Raw genomic sequence first — 19,773 nt, 5'->3', positions numbered from 1 at the left:
GTTCAATAATAAATCAAATAAAAGTGTTATAACTTGCATCAAGTTCAATAATAAATCAAATAACTTGCATCAAGTTCAATAATAAATCAAAAGAAGTGTTATAACTTGCATCACGTTCAATAATAAATCAAAAAAGTGTTATAACTTGCATCAAGTTCAATAATAAATAAAACAAAAGTGTTATAACTTGCATCAAGTTCAATAATAAATTTAAAAAAATGTTAGAACTTGCATCAAGTTCAATAATAAATCAAATAAAAGTGTTATAACTTGCATCAAGTTCAATAATAAATCAAATAACTTGCATCAAGTTCAATAATAAATCAAAAGAAGTGTTATAACTTGCATCACGTTCAATAATAAATCAAAAAAGTGTTATAACTTGCATCAAGTTCAATAATAAATAAAACAAAAGTGTTATAACTTGCATCAAGTTCAATAATAAATAAAAAAAAATGTAAGAACTTGCATCAAGTTCAATAATAAATCAAATAACTTGCATCAAGTTCAATAATAAATCAAATAACTTGCATCAAGTTCAATAATAAATAAAATAAAAGTGCCACTTTGCAATCTTTGCAAAAAAAAAAAGGAGGAGCTATGCATTTGGCAAGACAGGGCAAGTGACAGCACTTTGCCCCAGGAGAGCCACCTTGCTTCACTGTGAAACAGCACGGCTGTATGATCAGCCCCCATTTCCTCACACAGTGCAGAGAACAGTCGCACTTTCAGTGGTCGTGTTTTGATCAAATTTACCGCGCTCACAACATCTGTTAAAACCTCATTGAGTTCGGGGCTGAGCTGCCTTGACGCGAGTGCTTCCCGGTGAATGACACAGTGTGTGCCCGTCAGATTTTTGTTTCTCTGCAGGCGCTGGCTCTGGCTCAACGACCTTTGAGGTGCGAGTCACAAATGAATATATTTGTGTAATTGTGGTCCACACATTAGCCTGCTACCCATCTGCGCGAAAGTTTGTTCCGCTTAGCCCTGCCCCCATTAGTTACTGTTGCTATGGCTGTCAAACTTTCGCTCGTACCGAGAAATATAAAGCCTACAGTAAAAATGAGTACCGGTAATTTCCATTTATTTATATAGCGGATTTCACAGACAGAATCACAAAGTGATTTACAGTGTGTATAGAAAATGAAAGCATAGTAAAAAAAAATAATCTAAGAATATAATAATTAAAAATACAATTTAAAGTGAAATTTCCTCCCGTTCCTCGCGCCCCACCTGTCATGTCTCTATTCCCCACCAGTGGGGCGCGCCCCACACTTTGAGAAACGCTGGTTTACATGTATAACTTTCTAGGACGTGTTTTATGCCACTTCTTTTTCTGTCTCATTTTGTCCACCAAACTTTTAACGTTGTGCATGAATGCACAAAGGTGAGTTGTGTTGATGTTATTGACTTGTGTGGAGTGCTAATCGGGCATATTTGGTCACTGCATGACTGCAAGCTAATCGATGCTAACATGCTATTTAGGCTAGCTATATGTACACATTGCATCAATATGCCTCATTTGTAGATATATTTGAGGTCATTTAGTTTCCTTTAAGTCCTCTTATTTCAATTTATATCTCATGACACACTATCTGTATGTAATATGGCTTTTAATTTTTTTTGCTGCTCCAGACCGATTTGTTTTTGTATTTTTGGTCCAATATGGCTCTTTCAACATTTTGGGTTGCCGACCCCTGGTATATACCAATGTGAAATTTCCGTACTTATTTATTATGTGCTCATTGAATTCGCTTACGTTATCTACATTCTTTTTTTTTTTTTTTTTTTTAATAAGTGCCAATCTATTTCTGGCCTTACCAGCATACAGTACATGGAACTATCACTGGGTAAGCCACCGTTGGGCTTGTCTTTGTATCAAATATTCCAATTTCTCTAGCCGCGTTATTGCATATTTCCCTGAACATAACCCTTTGACTCCTCCCACTCTCCCAGCACTCCTCCAGCACAACCATAGTTGAGTGTGAATCATCATGTCCCTGCAGACGTGTCCAATATTTCTTTATTAATGTTTCAGATATTTAATGGCATTTGTCCCATCTCCACTAGAAGTGCTGACACTGGTGAAGTTTTAAAAGCACCATTGCACACTCTTAACGCTTGCGCTTGCACAACATCCAACTTTTTGATTAATGATTTTGCTGCTGAACAATAGTCTTTGTTTTCTCCACTGAAAATCGGAATCCCCAATTATTCCCCCCACTCCACCACCTCATCAATCGCTCTTTGCATTTTCAAAACATGTCCCATATTTCTTCCCCTCTTCCACAAAGCCCCATCATTAGCAAACAGTGACCTCCCTATATCTTGTGGTATTTAAACAAATATATCATTGTTCATAATATTAAACAGCAGTGGACTTATAACACTACCTTGTGGTGTCCCATTTCTCACCTCATGTTGTCTGGACGGATCCTGATTAATTTGTACCTGCATTTTCTTTTTTCCATAATCATCGAAGTGAGTATGACAATCCTCCTGGTAGGTGGCATCCCTTTATGGAGGATGCCTGTGCGTGACTTTGTTTAACGTGGGGAGACTGGTGCACAGACAGTCACCACACGATCCTTGACAGATCCGGGTCAGGGTCCAGTGGCATGGAGTCCAAGACGACTGGGGACCCTTTTCTACTGCAGCCTTCATCCGCCATCCCAGCCGTTGTGACGCTCTATAGGGTTAGCAATCATCCTCCGCCTGTTCCATCGTTAAGGTCTTGGGTTGTTATTTCCCCATAACTGGGCCCACATGGATATGGGGGGGCCTTCTTCCGCCATAGCAGCCGTTGTGGTGGTTCTTACATCTACCGTCTTCCGCCTGCTCCGCCGTTGAGGTCTTCACCGTATCCCTGGCTAGGGGACAGTCAGGTATACTAGGCCATTGCCAAGGGCCACCTGGGGTCACAGTAGTCAAGGGGTTCACCTCCTAGTGCCCCAAGACCCCTTAGAGGAGCCTCCACTGCCAGATGCACTTTAACATCATGCCCAGGACAAATGTTTTCCATAACCCCATTCACAAAGCAGTCAGATGTTTATCTCCCACACCTCTCCATGTTTTTCCACGTCCTCTTACTGCTGAAGATTCAGCCATCCCTTCCACTCCTCTCCTACTGTCTATCCACATCGTGCAAAAGTTTATACTTGATGTTTGTTTGTAGTTTCATCATCATCATCAATCTTTATTGAAGACTTTAAGATCCATTAAACATATAAAAACACAATACAAAACATTAAAAACAAAACAATAAAACATTAAAAACCAAACAATAAAACTAAAGCCCAAATGTCAGTTTCTGACATACAAAGTTTGTTAGTCTCTCCGTCTCCAACTGTCCGCCTCCCTAGCCGCGAAGAAAAACGGATGTGACGTCATATGCAACACTCCTATAGTGCAAAATAAGCAAAAATAAAACAAACAAAAATTATGATTGGTTAAATGTCCATCCATACATCCATTTTCTACCGCTTGTCACTTTAGGGGTTGCGGGGGGTACTGGAGCCTATCTCAGCTGCATTCGGGCGGGAGGCGGGGTACACCCTGGACAAGTCGCCACTTCATCGCAGGGCCAACACAGATAGACAGACAACATTCACACTCACATTCACACACTAGGGCCAATTTAGTGTTGCCAATCATCCTATCCCCAGGTGCATGTCTTTGGAAGTGGGAGGAAGCCAGAGTACCCGGAGGGAACCCACGCAGTCACAGGGAGAACATGCAAACTCTACACAGAAAGATCCCGAGCCTGGGATTGAACTCAGGACTACTCAGGACCTTTGTATTGTGAGGCACATGCACTAACCCCTGTTGCACCGTGCATAATTGTCATTCATTTTAATTTGGCTTGTGTCCATAGGTGACATTACATAACATCAAGTGGTTACATTGATTTGCACAATTCACACATATCTGAAACAGAGTACAATTTAACAATGTATACAAATACTATAGTACAAGAAAATGCAATCAACAACAAATACAGTAAGCAAAATAAAATCACTAAAGCAGTGATTCTGAAACTGTGGCACGTGGACTTTTATCTAGTAGTACACTAAAGAAGTCTGTAAATATGTATTGTATATGCAATATCATTGTTGATGATGTTTGTGCATTGTGTGTGGCCAAAATAGTACAAATGCATGTTAAATAAAACGTATGCCTTGTTTTTAATGAATACTTTGGCCTACTACACTACTGTATTTTAATGTTGTTAATTTTGGTGTTTTTTGTTGAGGTTGTACTTGGTGAAAACATTTCGAGTATCATAAAAAGTAATTGAATAATAAGTAAACACATACAAATACGACAACTGGCTATCATTCAAATCATTTCACGTATGCCACAGAAGCCATCCTGTGTGTGTAAACAATATGTAAACACTATTAACAAAACACACACACACACACCGATATTTTAGAAAATAAACAGCTGAAAAATATCGATCTCATCATACTAGTATCGATCTAATCCTGATATTACCCTTGGTATTGATCGATATTTGGATCGATCCGCCCACCCTTACTGTACAGTTTGTTCCTTCTAGTTGAGCTGAGCCAAGGTGTTTACATTTGGCACCGCAGTAGTGTAGTATTCTACTACTGTGGGCTTTCCCTTTGGCACCTCAAACAAGCATTTTCTAAAAGGTTGCCAGAATTACAAAGTCGTTTAAAAAAAAAAAATACACGCCAACAAATGGCTGAAACACACCCCAACATACTATTTTCCCGTCACATTTGACCTCTTGGCTGCAGTACCCTCAGTTAGCGCTTAGCTAGCAACTAGCTTCAAAGCTAACGTCAAGTTAGCGTTGGAGCCGTGCGAATGATAACGTTCACAGTGAGACACAACGTCAACCTGAGACGTGTAACGCGCGAAAAATAAAAAAACACTTTTCGCCTTTCATGCGGACTTTTTCTTGGAGAGAATTGACCGGTGGTGCCCGAGTCCACCACCATGTTGCCGCCGAGCACAAGCCGCCTGCTCCTGGGAAAAGGACTCGCGTTACTCCGTGACTCCTTCCACTCGCCTACTGGTAAGAGACTGCGGGTGTTGGTTGACATGGACGGCGTCCTGGCCGACTTTGAGGGCGGGTTCTTGAGTAAATACCGGGCGAGGTATCCGGATGAGCCCTACATCTCCCTGGAGGACAGGAGAGGGTTCTGGGTGTCCACCCAGTATGGAAGACTCAGGAGTGATCTTTCTGTGAGTATTCTACTACGTTAATTAATGTATCTGTTGGTATTTAAAACAATGTCTGCACATGCACACTACTCAGAAAGTTACCTTTTTTGGTGACATTTCAGGATAATGCTAAAAATCTAATATTTGACATACACTATATTGCCAAAATGATTTGGCCACCTGCCTTGACTCACAGATGAACTTGAAGTGCCATCCCATTCCTAACCAATAGGGTTCAAAATGATGTCAGTCCACCTTTTGCAGCTATTACAGCTTCAACTCTTCTGGGAAGGCTGTCCACAAGATTGCGGAGTGTGTTTATAGGAATTTTCGACCATTCTTCCAAAAGCGCATTGGTGACGTCACACACTGATGTTGGTCGAGAAGGCCTGGCTCTCAGTCTCCATTCTAATTCATCCCAAAGATGTTCAATCGGGTTCAGGTCAGGACTCTGTGCAGGCAAGTCAAGTTAATCCACACCAGACACTGTCATCCATGTCTTTATGGACCTTGCTTTGTGCACTGGTGCACAGTCATGTTGAAAGAGGAAGGGGCCCGCTCCAAACTGTCCCCACAAGGTTGGGAGCATGGAATTGTCCAAAATGTTTTGGTATCCTGGAGCATTCAAAATACATTTCACTGGAACTAAGGGGCCAAGCCCGACTCCTGAAAAACAACCCCACACCATCATTCCTCCAAGTGATTAGGACACCTGATTCTGATCATTTGGATGGGTGGCCAACTACTTTTGGCAATATAGTGTATGTATGCATATACAGCAATACCTCAACTTACGAGCTTAATTGGTTCTGTGGTGGAATTCAAAACCCTCGTATCGCAAATTAATGTCTTCCACTGAAATTAATTGAAATCAATTTAATTTGTGCTTGACCCCCCAACCTCTGCACCCCTCCAACACAGCATAATTGTGACATGCTTTAAAAAACAAAAAACAAACTTTTAACTAAGAAATGTTGTATGTACTATATCTGTTTACTTACTATGGTATTTTATCTATTTATTATGTATTTATTCACTGTTCTGTTACAGAGAACAAATACATGGGATAAAATTACTATGGTATGAAAAGGGGTAGAATTAAATAAGCTTCTTCCTACTCCTTTTCGGACGGGCTGTAATGAAACAACTGGAAATATGTGATGCATTACATTGTATCGTATGCATGTTCGAAATAAACTGAAACTGAACTGAACTGAACTAACAACTACAGCTAGTTTAGGAATTAATTAAATATGTCCTGCCCAGCCACTCAAACAAATCATATTGTTGATGTAGATGCCCATATTTGCTGTACAGGTTTACTTTTCATAATATAAGTGTGGGGTATTTCTATTCTTGCCTTAATTGTATTTGACTTTATTAAATGTTTGGGTATATTTAGGACTGGAGCAGGAGGGGATAGAAATAAGAGAAAAAAGAAGACTGTGGGGACAACACAGAGAGAAAAACAAAAACAACAGAACTACATTAGCAAATACGATATATACAAATATGATACCAGACATTTTAAAGAAAAGCTAATAAGTGAAGTAGATAGAGTTATTAACATATGGTCATTATTGCACAACAACTGAAACAATGATAATACTGTACCAAAATAAATAACAATATTGATTATGAATAACAAAATGTACGTCTATTATCAACATTACGATCGCTTCAAATTCAACAACACACAAATGTAATTCATTATTGGATTACTAAAGAAAGGAGAAAAAGAGTGGGTAATAGAGTGGAGTGGGCTATATTAACCTTTTACATTGTTATGGTAAATATAGATTACGCTTTAGCAGTGTGCCGTGTTTTGTGTGATGTGGGTGTGCATTTGTAAGTGTGTGATTGTGTACACTTGTATGGATGAATGTGTTTGCTGATACGTGATTGTATGCAAGACATGTGGAACATGTCAGTACGAGGTGGCTAACAAAGCAGGTAATGATTTTATGTTTTCCACAAAATCCTTACAATAATGTGCGTCAATAAAGTAATTAATCTTTCTGACTAAACGTATTCAATCTTTCAATTGTGACAGAAAAATTGCATGTACCTATCAAAAAAATAAAATAAAAAAAATCTAATAAATAGGCAATTATCTTGTATTAATATCATGAGGCCATTATACATGAAAATTAATATGATTCAAATATATTCACTATTACACAAGCCCTTTGCGGGCAGCCATAACTGCGATGTGGCCCTCAATAAAAACGAGTTTTACACACCAGGTTTAACTGTATCACCTCACCTTTGGAATGTTTCATAATAAGCACATAGTTGTCTGCATGTGCTGTGTGTGTTCCTTTTGATCATAACATGTTTTTTATCTCCAGGAGAAAGCCATCAGTATATGGGAGTCCAAGGACTTCTTTATAGACCTGGAGCCCCTCCCAGGCGGCGTTGAAGCACTGAAGCAGATGTCCAACATGGACAAGTAGGTTGAACATAAGTTAAAGTTAAAGTTAAAGTACCAATGATTGTCACACACACACTAGGTGTGGCGAAATTATTCTCTGCATTTGACCCATCACCCTTGATCACCCCCTGGGAGGTGAGGGGAGCAGTGGGCAGCAGCGGTGGCTGCGCCCGGGAATCATTTTGGTGATTTAACCCCCAATTCCAACCCTTGATGCTGAGTGCCAAGCAGGGAGGTAATGGGTCCCATTTTTAAAGTCTTTGGTATGACTCGGCCGGGATTTGAACTCCCAACCTACCGATCTCAGGACGGACACTCTAACCACTAGGCCACTTGTATATGCATTAGGGCTGTCAAAGGTAACACAATATTAACGAGTTAACTATAATTTCCTTTAATGGCGCTAATTTTCTTGACGTGTAATTAATATGCATGCGTCATGTCTGACCCTCAGTCCACTCCGTAGGGTGGGAAAATATAGTTGCGTTCAGTTACTGATGAGCCACAAGCGGGGGGAAAAATAGCAAGTACAAATGGACAAAGAAAAGTGTACATTATGGAAAGCCCAGGTCCAAAGCCCTGGCAAGTCATTCGCCTGACAAGACAAGACTATTTTCATCCAAGATTGCCGTGAGCTGTCATCACTGCAGCAAATGCTTGCTGGAGCACTTGCATTCAGAGCAGTGGAGCTTCACTTCTGTGTTTAGATTACACTTTAATGCATTCATAACATAAAATGTGGATTTTTACTGTAACTGGTTAGTAAAACGGGATACAAAGCTGAGCAGAAATGAAAGCCGGTAAGCAGAAAGTTGAAAGGCACGTTTTTATTGCCAACATTCAGGTCTGTCTTAAAAACATGCCACCTCTTCTAAACCAATCATGCATTTCTGATTTCAAAAAAATAGTGCTACTAGTCCAAATACACAAACCAAAATGAAAAATGTCTGAAATTACAATAACGTTTTGTCAAATATGTTTTGTAATAGAATCTGTGATACTTTTTCCTAAATAAATGCAAGAACATCAATTGAGGAATATGGGAGGGAAATTTTCTGGCAGGCTGAAATATTGTGTATATTCTTTGATAGTCCTCAATTACAGACTGTTTAGCTGGCTGAATATTGGACTTTATTAATAAGTAGAGAAGGTTACGACATTGCAATGCGGTGATATGATTACCGTTAACTTTTACAACACGTAATGTACAGAAAATCAGAAGCATTTATTCAGTTAAAAATGTTAGAGATTACATTACTAAACGTCTTTACAATCAAACCATGATTGTAACAATCCGCATTTTGTGTTATATATATGTGCAACTGGTATCTAAGCATGGTGTAGCTCCTCTCCTCTGAATGCAATTGCTCCTACAGCAGAAATTTAATTTCTGCCTGGTATACATCAACACACTGCAAATAATTGTCTTTATTGCCATTAAAAGTGTGTTTATTTCCATTTTGTGTTCAGTTGTTAATGTAAAATAAATATGTAATTAAAGCAAACAAATTGTCCAATCATAGTTTTAAAAAACTCGAAAATTATCTGTCTATGGTACACTTATTAATGATGAAAAATTATATCTATCTGCGATTATTGCAATGAATTTAAAGTTAATTGTAAACAAATGTGATTAATCGCGATTAAATAATTTACCGTATTTTTCGGAGTATAAGTCGCTCCGGAGTATAAGTCGCACCGGCCGAAAATGCATAATAAAGAAGGAAAAAACATATGTAAGTCGCACTGGAGTATAAGTCGCATTTTTTGGAGAAATTTATTTGATAAAACCCTATACCAAATTTAGACATTTGAAAGGCAATTTAAAATAAATAAAGAATAGTGAACAACAGGCTGAATAAGTGTACGTTATATGAGGCATAAATAACCAACTGAGAACGTGCTTGGTATGTTAACGTGACATATTATGGTAAGAGTCATTCAAATAACTATAACATATAGAACATGTAATACGTTTACCAAACAATCTGTTACTCCTAATCGCTAAATCCCATGAAATCTTATACGTCTAGTCTCTTACATGAATGAGCTAAATAATATTATTAGATATTTTACGGTAATGTGTTAATAATTTCACACATAAGTCGCTCCTGAGTATAAGTCGCAAACTATGAAAAAAACTGCGACGTATAGTTCCAAAAATACGGTAATCGTTTGACAGCCCTAATATGCTTACAAAGTGCATAGTCCATAGGTGCTGTCTTGGCTTGTTTATTGGTAAGTTAGTAGGGGCTGATACTGGTCCTTTTTTACATAGCCTGTCAAAGCTCTGTTTTTTTTACTTTTTATTTGCTTTAGTGTAAATTTTGCATATATGGTGTTCCACAGTCACATTTATAACCGACTTTCTATGTGTGTGGAGGTGACCTTTTAGATTGAAACCCTGCACACCCCACCCGCTCCAAAAATATCAGAAATATTTTTTTTTAAATGTTAACTATACTGTATATCTTTAATATTTCTCTTCACAAGACACGGTCAAAAATAAAATCCATAAACATTACATAGAATCACTGGTCACAACTTTAGGTGCACCTGCCCAATTAAAGATCAATAGATTGATGTCACTTCACATTGCATGTCGGTGTTATTGTGCGCATGCCACAATAAAGTGAGATGATATTTTATCCTGCTTCTCTTTTGCTTCCTCAAACAAAGTGATAATGTTGCCATTTTTCATCACGGTTATTGTGACTAAAATTATCATGGTTATCATTATCACAGTATTTTTAAATGTGCTCAAATTTTTTTTAAAGTACTTGTACTGAAATCTTGTAACCAAGTTTTATTTAAAAAACACAAACAACACATTCAAAATTATTTTCTTTGTAGAGAAAACACTGTAGATAAAAACACTGTTTGATGGACCTCAAGTAACAATTTAATGTGCATATGAAAACAACACAAAGTAATATGGCAAAAAAAACTAAACATCAATAAATAAAATAAATGTAAAAATTATGCAAGATAGCACTTTATGGACATGAGAGATACAAAAATGAAAACCAATGTAAGAATTTTGAAAGATGGCACCTGATGGCCTTAAGATACGGTAACTGCACTTTTTGTTCATATAGATAAAAATAGTGTTCATGTATGAGATCTAGTCTTATACATAGGACTGCACGATTATTGCCAAAATAATAATTAGGATTATTTTTTATCAATATTAAAATCACAATTAATAATTATGTTAGGTAAAACAGAGTTTAGGTGGGGTGTGAACGCGACGCCATCGTGTAATTTGTAATGTCTAATAAAAAGGCTGTAGATAAACGTTATCCATATATTTAAAGACAAATATTTGTTTTTTTTTTGTTCATTAATATCAACGTGTCATCTCTTTCTCATTACATGATGCTTTATCTGTATATTATTGAGAGAGACAGTTTTTTAAGTTATGTACATGTACTAATGTATGTACATGTACATGCTGTATCAGTACAGTTGGAGCAGAAATATGTTGTATAGGAATGAACTGTACACAATAAAACATTAACAAAATGCTATGTCACATGAATGGTTTTTAAAGTAATAACTTTAAAATAAAATAAAAACCATAAGTAATGTAAAAAAACATGGTGTTTACTTTTTAATATCAACACAAAACTCAAAGCAGTTTGGCTAATAAAGATAAAGTCTAATAAGCAAGCTTTGTTCTTCTCCAACACCTCCTTTTGGTTCAGTGCAACAGTTTGGCCAACAAAAATAAACAAGAGTGATACCTCTCACATCGAATACACAATCTTCACAGCCTGCGTTCAATTCGATGAGATGACAAAACATTTTAGCTCGTATTTATGTCATTCGAACTCTGATATAGTTTGCAGTTGAATAAAAGACAAGTGACCATCCCAGTAAACAAACTAAAGACTTTATAAACAAGTTGTGGCAACATTCCCAACACATCGCCTGCTGCATGCTTCCTCACATCAATAGCTCTCAGTCACAGCAGCTGATGGATGCTGTATTGAGAAAATAAAAGCAACATCAAATAGTTTTCTCATTCGCTCTATACTTTTAGTGTGAGACAAATGCATCTGTCTCCAATATTGTCCACACCTGTCGCCATCTAAAAACAGCAGTGCCCTCTTAAACGCATGCTGAGACTCCACGGAAATGAAGCTGCGGAAAATGAAGTTAAACCAAGCACTCCACTCTGTTTACTCCGAGGGGAAATCTTCGTAGTAAAGTCAGTGTAGTTATATTCCGCCATGATTTTCACGGCAAACAACACTAGTGCGCGACTCTGTTTCTAGCAACATTAAACGGTATTACTTACCGTCGGGAATTTTACCATAGTATATCATTATACCATTTATCGTTACATCCCTACTTCATACTTACTGGTCTAGGTTGACAAAACAGTCCCATGTCAAATGTCGTGGACAAATAAACACACAAGTATTATTTTATATACATCAGAGCAGGCTCAGACTGCAGACTAAGTTTAGGCTCAACAGAAGGGGAGGAGGCTGGCCGACAGCAGATACAAGGATGCCCACATAAGTACGTCCGGCAATCTGTGATTTCACAAATGGCCCATTGTTAAAAAAAGACTCCAGGCATCTGAAACCAAAAGCATGTACTTTATGATTTGACATTTAGGCATTGTTTTACATGAGTATCCAACACTGTTACATTTATACTTCAGAAAAGAAGAAAATCGTCATAGGTCCCCTTCCCCCCAAGGAAAGTGGCCTCTTTGATTCTCCAGGCAATTGTCTGTTGGGGTCGAGGTCAGCACAGCCAGAGGCAGAAACAGACCCAACAAAGCAACAAAGAGAGCCGACTCCAACCTAGGCTGCGCACTAGCTCTCAACCAATGTCCGGTCTGCATGGATAAGTGAGAATCTGTTTCGGGATACTAAGGTGTCCAATCCATGGTCACTCTGCCAGGGCTCCGTGAAGCTCGTCCATCCTGATGCTCAACGCCAGCTCCGCGGCACCGTCTCTTTTTTCGCATCTCCTTCGGCCTCTTCACGTGAAGAGCAGAGAGCCAGCAGCTGCTCTCTGGTGCAAATATGGCCATGGTCAAAAGACTACCCGAGGGAGAGCGAAAAGTCCACAAAAACGCTCCAAAAAGTCGCAAAGAAGTCACAAACGTGTCACCCCTTGTTGCGCGGTCCCGAAGGGGCTCGAACCAAAAGGCAAAAAAAACCCACATGAAAACGAGGGAAACTGTGATATGAGATTTTTATATCGTTACATATCTATATAAACTATATTGTAGGATTTTTTCCACACCAGCTGAGTGCCTACTAAATTACTATTATAACATTTTAGGTCAATAGCAGGATGCATATTCTAGCTGCCACCTGCATGAGTAATGAATTTTGGAGATTATTTTTGGCAGGAAGGTTGTCACGCAATGGCCTCGTAACATTTACTTTGACATCTGTTGAGTCAAATTGCCCTATACTGTAAAGTACATTGCTATGGTACAGCAATCAAATCACTTGACATCACTAAAATGAGAAAATATTAATTGTGTTTGTGTAATTTCCCCCTATTTTCCATTCCAACACAGTACAGACGTCTTTATCTGCACCAGCCCTATCAAGCATTTCAAGCACTGCCCTTATGAAAAGGTACGCTCTCTTGCTCATCAGTGACATGTTCACTCTAGGAAGCATTACAGGTTGTCATTGTGTTTTTTTTCTTCCTTTTTTCCCAGTATGCGTGGGTAGAAAAGCATTTGGGACAAGAATTCCTGGAGCAGGTTATCCTGACCAGAGACAAGACGGTGGTCAGCGGAGACATCCTTATAGACGATAAGCCTGACATTTTAGGTATGAATCTCGGTTTGGTTTCATCTATTTAGAGCCCGATTGTATCACACCTTTAAAAGGCTCATTTCATGTGGCGCGACAAGGGATTAAAAAACTATTAAAGTGTAGTAGTATAATTAAACGCAGTTGAGATATGGGTCTGCTATCTACTATCAAAATTACTACTTAAAATATACTACTTTAAAAACAAAACGTTATACTAGTACCACTAATCACAGTAATACTATGTTTGATATGTATCGATACCAATATCGATACCAATCACATGTATTAACTGTACATTTAATAAAGAATTTGTGTTGATTATAGATTGGCCCTAGTGTGTGAATGTGAGTGTGAATGTTGTCTGTCTATCTGTGTTGGCCCTGTGATGAGGTGGCGACTTGTCCAGGGTGTACCCCGCCTTCCGCCCGATTGTAGCTGAGATATGCTCAGCGCCCCCCACGACTGCAAAGGGAATAAGCGGTAGAAAATGGATGGATGGATGGAATAGATTACATAGATACTATATGAATGGGTGCTATTAACAGTTTAACAATATCAACATAATATTTAAATTACTTACCTTATAGTCTTCCTTTGTGTGTACCGGTAATATGTTCAGCCAGAAAAGAGCAATGATGTAACGTCGTAATGTAAATATTGGTGTGTAAATGTCCTACTTATGAAAATGTGTTTGCATACAGTACAGTACAGTACAAAAGCTCAATTAGTTCTATGACCGAGCTTGTAACACAAATCAGCACCACCCATTGAAATGAATTTAAATCAATTTAATTTGTGCTTGGCCCCTCCACCCCAAAAAACTATTTTAACACATAACATGCCTCTTTGAAAAGAAAACAATATTGTTTCAAAATCAATACAATAGAAAGTACTACAACCATAGTAGTTTTATGACATAATGTAATAATATTTTACAGCATTTATCTTGGGAAGTGGACAATGCGGTGTCAACTTGGACCTGCTTCTCCGTCGTGTAACAAAAGGAACTGTTGTCTTTGTTTATGTTGCCCACGGACGTCTTTGAGTGAAGGGTCGGAGAGGTCAGAGTTGGCAGCAACCAACATTTATGTCTGCATAAGACCCAGTGACTAAGGCTAATGCTTGATTATCCAGTTTGTAGAGTCAGAAGAAAAGAGCGAAGTGAAACACGCCGGGCAGACCATTTGGCAGCTATTCCATATTCCATGGATAAATGTTTGCTGTGTGGAGGTTGAATTCTACTTTAATGTGGTGCAGGTTGACGGTCTGCTGTACGGTAGGACATGTTTTTAACAGTGGGTTTCTGATTCGGTGGGTGTCGTCCTTCTCTCTAACGTTCTCAGTTTCGATGGTTAGAGAGCAGGTTTGTGTTGATCTCTGGCTGTGGGCTGTGGACAATTATTGCTAGCGGTGGGGAAGCTCATTACTCCAATTTACAGTCGCGATCAAAAGTTTACATACACTTGTGAAGAACATAATGTCATGGCTGTCTTGAGTTTCCAATACTTTGTACAACTCTTATTTTTTTGTGATAGAGTGATTGGAGCACATACTTGTTGGTCACAAAAAACATTCATGAAGTTTGGTTCTTTTATGAAATTATTATGGGTCTACTGAAAATGTGACTAAATCTGCTCGGTCAAAAGTTTACATACAGCAATGTTAATATTTGGTTACATGTTCCTTGGCAAGTTTCACTGAAATAAGGTGCTTTTGGTAGCCATCCACAAGCTTCTGGTAAGCTTCTGGTTGAATTTTTGACCACTCCTCTTGCCAAAATTGATACAGTTCAGCTAAATGTGTTGGTTTTCTCACATGGTCTTGTTTCTTCAGCATTGTCCACACATTTAAGTCAGGACTTTGGGAAGGCCATTCTAAAACCTTAATTCTAGCCTGATTTAGCCATTCCTTTAGCACTTATGATGTGTGTTTGGGGTCATTTACCTGTTGGAACACCCAACTGCACCCAAGACCCAACCTCCGGGCTGATGATTTTAAGTTGTCCTGAAGAATTTTGAGGTAATTCTCCTTTTTCATTGTACCTTTTAAAGCACCAGTTCCATTGGCAGCAAACAGGCACAGAGCATAGAACTACCACCACCATGCTTGACAGTGGGCTCGGTGTTCCTGGGATTAAAGACCTCACCTTTTCTCCTCCAAACACATTGCTGAGTATTGTGGCCAAACAGCTCAATTTTTGTTTCATCTGACATGACATGGACACAGATAAGACCTTCTGGAGGAAAGTTCTGTGGTCTTATTGCAGTGAAACTTGCCAAGGGACATGTAACCAAATATTAACATTGCTGTATGTATACTTTTGACCCAGCAGATTTGGTCACATTTTCAGTAGACTCATAATAGTTTAATAAAAGAACCAAACTTCATGAATGTTTTTTGTGACCAACAAGTATGTGCTCCAATCACTCTATCACAATAAAGTAAGAGTTGTAGAAATGATTGGAAACTCAAGACAGCCATGACATTATGTTCTTTACAAGTGTAAGTAAACTTTTGATCGCGACTGTATGCTCGCAACTTAGAGCATAACAAAAAGCACAGAGACAGCTGGTATCCATAAGATAAGGTAACGCTGTATATATGGGCTGTGCATCTTTGGGCACCACACGATTCAATTCCTCAGCGTAACGATTCAATTCAAAATGATTATCGATTCAAAATCAATACTTTTTAATAGCATTGGGTGCCAGTTCTATGATAAACTACATTCATCCATAAAATAGATAAACAGCTGTGAAAAAAGTTTATATTACTTAAAAGAAAAACTGGTTTTATTTTAATAAAATTCTACCCAAACATTTAATAAAGTTAAATATAATTAAGGCAGATGAGAAGTATCACACACTTTTTTGTAAAATACATCTGTACAGCAGATATTTGCATTTACATCAACAATATAATTTGCCCAAGTGGCTGGACAGGAAAGATAAAAAAAAAAAAAAGATTTTTAGATAGTTATGAATAAGAATTGTGATTCATTCAAAAACCTTTTTTTTGACAGTCATACTTTATATGCAACCGAAACAAAATTATTATTTCATAAAAAATATTGTGTAATGCTTTGTGGGTGTTTTTCTCTGATTCACCATCACCTCCTTAGACAGCTGCTACATGGTGTTACTGTCTGTCTACAACAACACTGTGTGGGCAGTGCACTATGTGGACCAAGGCTGCTGCATGCTTCTAGTGTATAATATTTCATGTCAATCACATCTCTTGTGCAGGTGTGGAGCCCAAACCCACGTGGGATCACGTTTTGTTCACCGCCTGTCACAACAAGCACCTTTCTGTCAGTCCTCCGCAGAGGCGCCTTCAGTCGTGGTCTGATGACTGGCAGGCCATCCTGGAGGGCAAAAGAAAGTGACGTACGGCTTCAGTTACAAGCTAAGGCATCCCAAATGCAATTAAGATCACATCACCAGCTGTATTGCCTTTTATTCGGCTGCAGGTGCTCATAGAGGAAATCATTCACTGATCCAAAGAAACACTTGACGGTAAATCCAGAAGTCAAACAAACCACTCTAGTTGAGGTGTCTTAGCCTTATTTGACCACAAGGAGGCGCTGTGAGACTGAAGCATGTTTTGATCCCAAACAAAGTGCAGACTGAACCTAATGTTAGCTGTAAATGTGAAATGTATCCTCTCATTGGCACACGTGTGTTCAATTTCAACTGATTTTACTTTTTGTGCATAGGTGCGTAAATGAGCCAACAAACACTTCCTCTCCACACTCGATTAGTCACCAATGGTTGCCTACCATTTACAGACCAGATACTGTACGTGCAATACTGGGCAATTAGATAACTAGAATTAGGTGTGATATAGTCAGTGTTCAAATAGGTTTTTCTTTAAAAAAAAAAAAAAAAAAAAAAAAAAAAAAAAATCCTTTTAGTGCTCATTTTTATCATTGTTTTAAAATAATCTATGCATTTTACTTATTTTGAAAAAGAAGTATAACAAATATAGTTGCATACACTAATGCACGTGTTAATTTAGAATCAGCCAATGAAATTTGGCTGATTTTATTAAAGATCATGGTTTAATGTACTAATGATGTTAAATATGCGGTGATTCAATTAAAAAAAAAAGTTTTTTTGCTTGCAAAAAACATTTTGCAGTTTTTGCTTCCATGTACTTTTTACACAGACACTCACAACTCCTTGTTTTTTAATTGAGTTTACTTATTGTTTTTGAATTGTATGTAGAAAAATAAGTACTGTAAGATTACAAGAACTGTGATTTACGATTTACAATGGATCGATAAAGTACCTTCACATTGCAAACATTTGTTTGTGTTTATTCAGCCATGTTGTTTGCCTGTCAAAAACGTATTTACAGAGAAGGCGGTGTAAAATAAATGTCTGGTGTACACTTTTGGCCGTTCTGTGGTTTAGTTTGTCTGGATTCCTTCTTAAATAGAAAATGTACTCAAATGCCAAATCAATTTTGACAATCACATAATTTGAAAGAGAAATATAAAAAAAAAAGAATACAGGTGCATCTCAGTAAATAAGAATATTGTGAAATATTAAAGTTTTTCACTAAAATAGAACTATCGAAGACGCTGCAATCATCAACTTATTGAGAAATTTGGAAATTCTCAAAATGATTACATATGTACTGGTATAATAATAATATACAAGTTTTCACTCTTGAATTTGATCTAGTGAAAATGAATTTTGATGTGTGCGTTGTTTTTTATATATTATGTAGTAACTATATTATTATGTTATGCCTATTGCTAATTTTCAAGCATTTCCTATACAATAATAACAATGGGGAAAAAAAGTGTTATCTTTTGACGTTAGTTTTCCAAAACGTTTTAGCAATGTATTTGTTCATAAAATATTTCTTTAAACATTTAAAAAAATGTTATACATTAATTGTTTTTCTGATTCATTCCAGACACTAACTTTCACATAGCCAGACATAACACCACAAGGTCTCAGAATGTATATAAATGTGTCTGTATAGATTGTAGATTCTGTGTTAGAGTGCATGATACATTCGTGAAATTGCACATTGATTGTTACAGTTGCTTCTGAAGGAACCATAGTATTACCATACTTTGAAGAAAAGTCTTTCTAAGAAATGTGTTGCTTTCATCCCTACAATATTTCACTTGCATTAAGCGGACATGGTGTCATTATTATCGGTCACATCATGTCCACTCCTTGCGCCTTTGGATCATTGTTACCAGCCTTCTAAAAAAAAAAAAAACACTGCTCCTAGAAAGACTCGTGTGCAAAATTGCATTTTTTGTAATATCTCTTTCTCACTTTTTCACAAAAGTCTCATATGTTATAATCATCTCTAAAGTCTCCATCTGTATCACAGTGTAACTGATGTATTTGGGGCTTCAAACAAAGAAGCAATCATGCTATGGCACCTAAATCCAGCTTGTTATACAGCTAGGATAATCAACTAAATTATTTTGAGGGCCACATTTTCAGAAAGCCAAGCCGTTAACTCTTAGTCTTTGTAAATAGGAACCAGCGGCCTCTATAGTAGACATTTGATTTTGGTTGTTTTTGTTTTGTCAGAGTTATAGAAGTGCTCCACTGTTTTTAAGGACCCTCTGCATAAAATCTAGTCAAAGATCACCTCTATGACAATAGTTTTTAAGAATATGCTGCAAACAAATGTTTTGAACTGAACTTGGGGGCCACCAGTTAAATAGCACCGCGGTGAGGGATGTCTTGTCTTGGTTTTTTCTGTCTTGTGATGTGCATGTTTTAGTTTGAAAAGTAACTCTCCTCTCGTTTCAGGTCACTTGCCCTTCCTTTTGTGTCATCAGTCTGACGTCATCCCGATTCCCTAATTGTTTCCACCTGTTCCCTATTACCCTCATGTGTTTTATAAGCCCACTCCTTCCTTTGTTCTGTGCCAGATTGTTTCGTTTATTCGTACTCTCCAGCATCCATGCCCATGTCCATGCCTTGTCTTGCCTTGCCTCGTCTTGTGCTTATGTTCTTTGATTCTGAATCCCTTCGTTGCTATTTTGAGTTTTCCTTTCTTCCTCCTCAGCAGAATGATTTTTTGTTATTTAGTTTATTCAGCCGAAGTGGTAAGTTTCAGTTATTTTTCATTCTTTCCTCACATTTTTGAGTGACAATTTTTGTTAATACTTTATTAGATTAGATAGTATAGAATTTTTCATAGTTGTTGTTTCTTCCTCCTGTTGGAGCGTTTTTTGTTTATACATTTTATAGCATATATTAATTATAGTTTGTCTTTGCTTTTGTGTTTTCCTCCGTTCGGAGCGAATTTTGGTTGTTCCTATTTTTTGGAACCTTTTTTGCCGGTTAGTTTTTGGATAAA

The 19,773-nt window shown here is 37.7% G+C and overlaps 1 protein-coding gene across 1 annotated transcript; it reads left to right on the top strand.

The window, feature by feature from the left end:
* Nucleotides 1-396: 396 nt before the first annotated feature.
* On the top strand, nt 397-17,325 carry LOC133610722 (5'(3')-deoxyribonucleotidase, mitochondrial-like). The gene is made up of 5 exons (XM_061967268.2): nt 397-5,220; nt 7,551-7,651; nt 13,185-13,245; nt 13,332-13,446; nt 16,677-17,325. The coding sequence occupies exons 1-5, from the start codon at nt 4,972-4,974 to the stop codon at nt 16,814-16,816; spliced, it is 666 nt and encodes a 221-aa protein (XP_061823252.1). The 5' UTR covers nt 397-4,971; the 3' UTR covers nt 16,817-17,325.
* The last annotated feature ends 2,448 nt before the right edge of the window (nt 17,326-19,773 follow it).

This window comes from Nerophis lumbriciformis, linkage group LG11 (assembly GCF_033978685.3).
Source record: "Nerophis lumbriciformis linkage group LG11, RoL_Nlum_v2.1, whole genome shotgun sequence".
NCBI classification, from domain to species: Eukaryota; Metazoa; Chordata; class Actinopteri; order Syngnathiformes; family Syngnathidae; genus Nerophis; species Nerophis lumbriciformis.
Note: the sequence above shows the minus strand (reverse complement) of the source record. Positions and strands in the feature narration are given on the sequence as shown.

Bases quoted from the DNA above. Each gene is read 5' to 3' on its own strand.
- LOC133610722 (XM_061967268.2), top strand. From the start codon at position 4,972: ATGTTGCCGCCGAGCACAAGCCGCCTGCTCCTGGGAAAAGGACTCGCG. The intron at 5,221-7,550 runs GTGAGTATTCTA...TTTTATCTCCAG, and splicing joins GACTCAGGAGTGATCTTTCT to GAGAAAGCCATCAGTATATG. The intron at 7,652-13,184 runs GTAGGTTGAACA...ATTCCAACACAG, and splicing joins CAGATGTCCAACATGGACAA to TACAGACGTCTTTATCTGCA.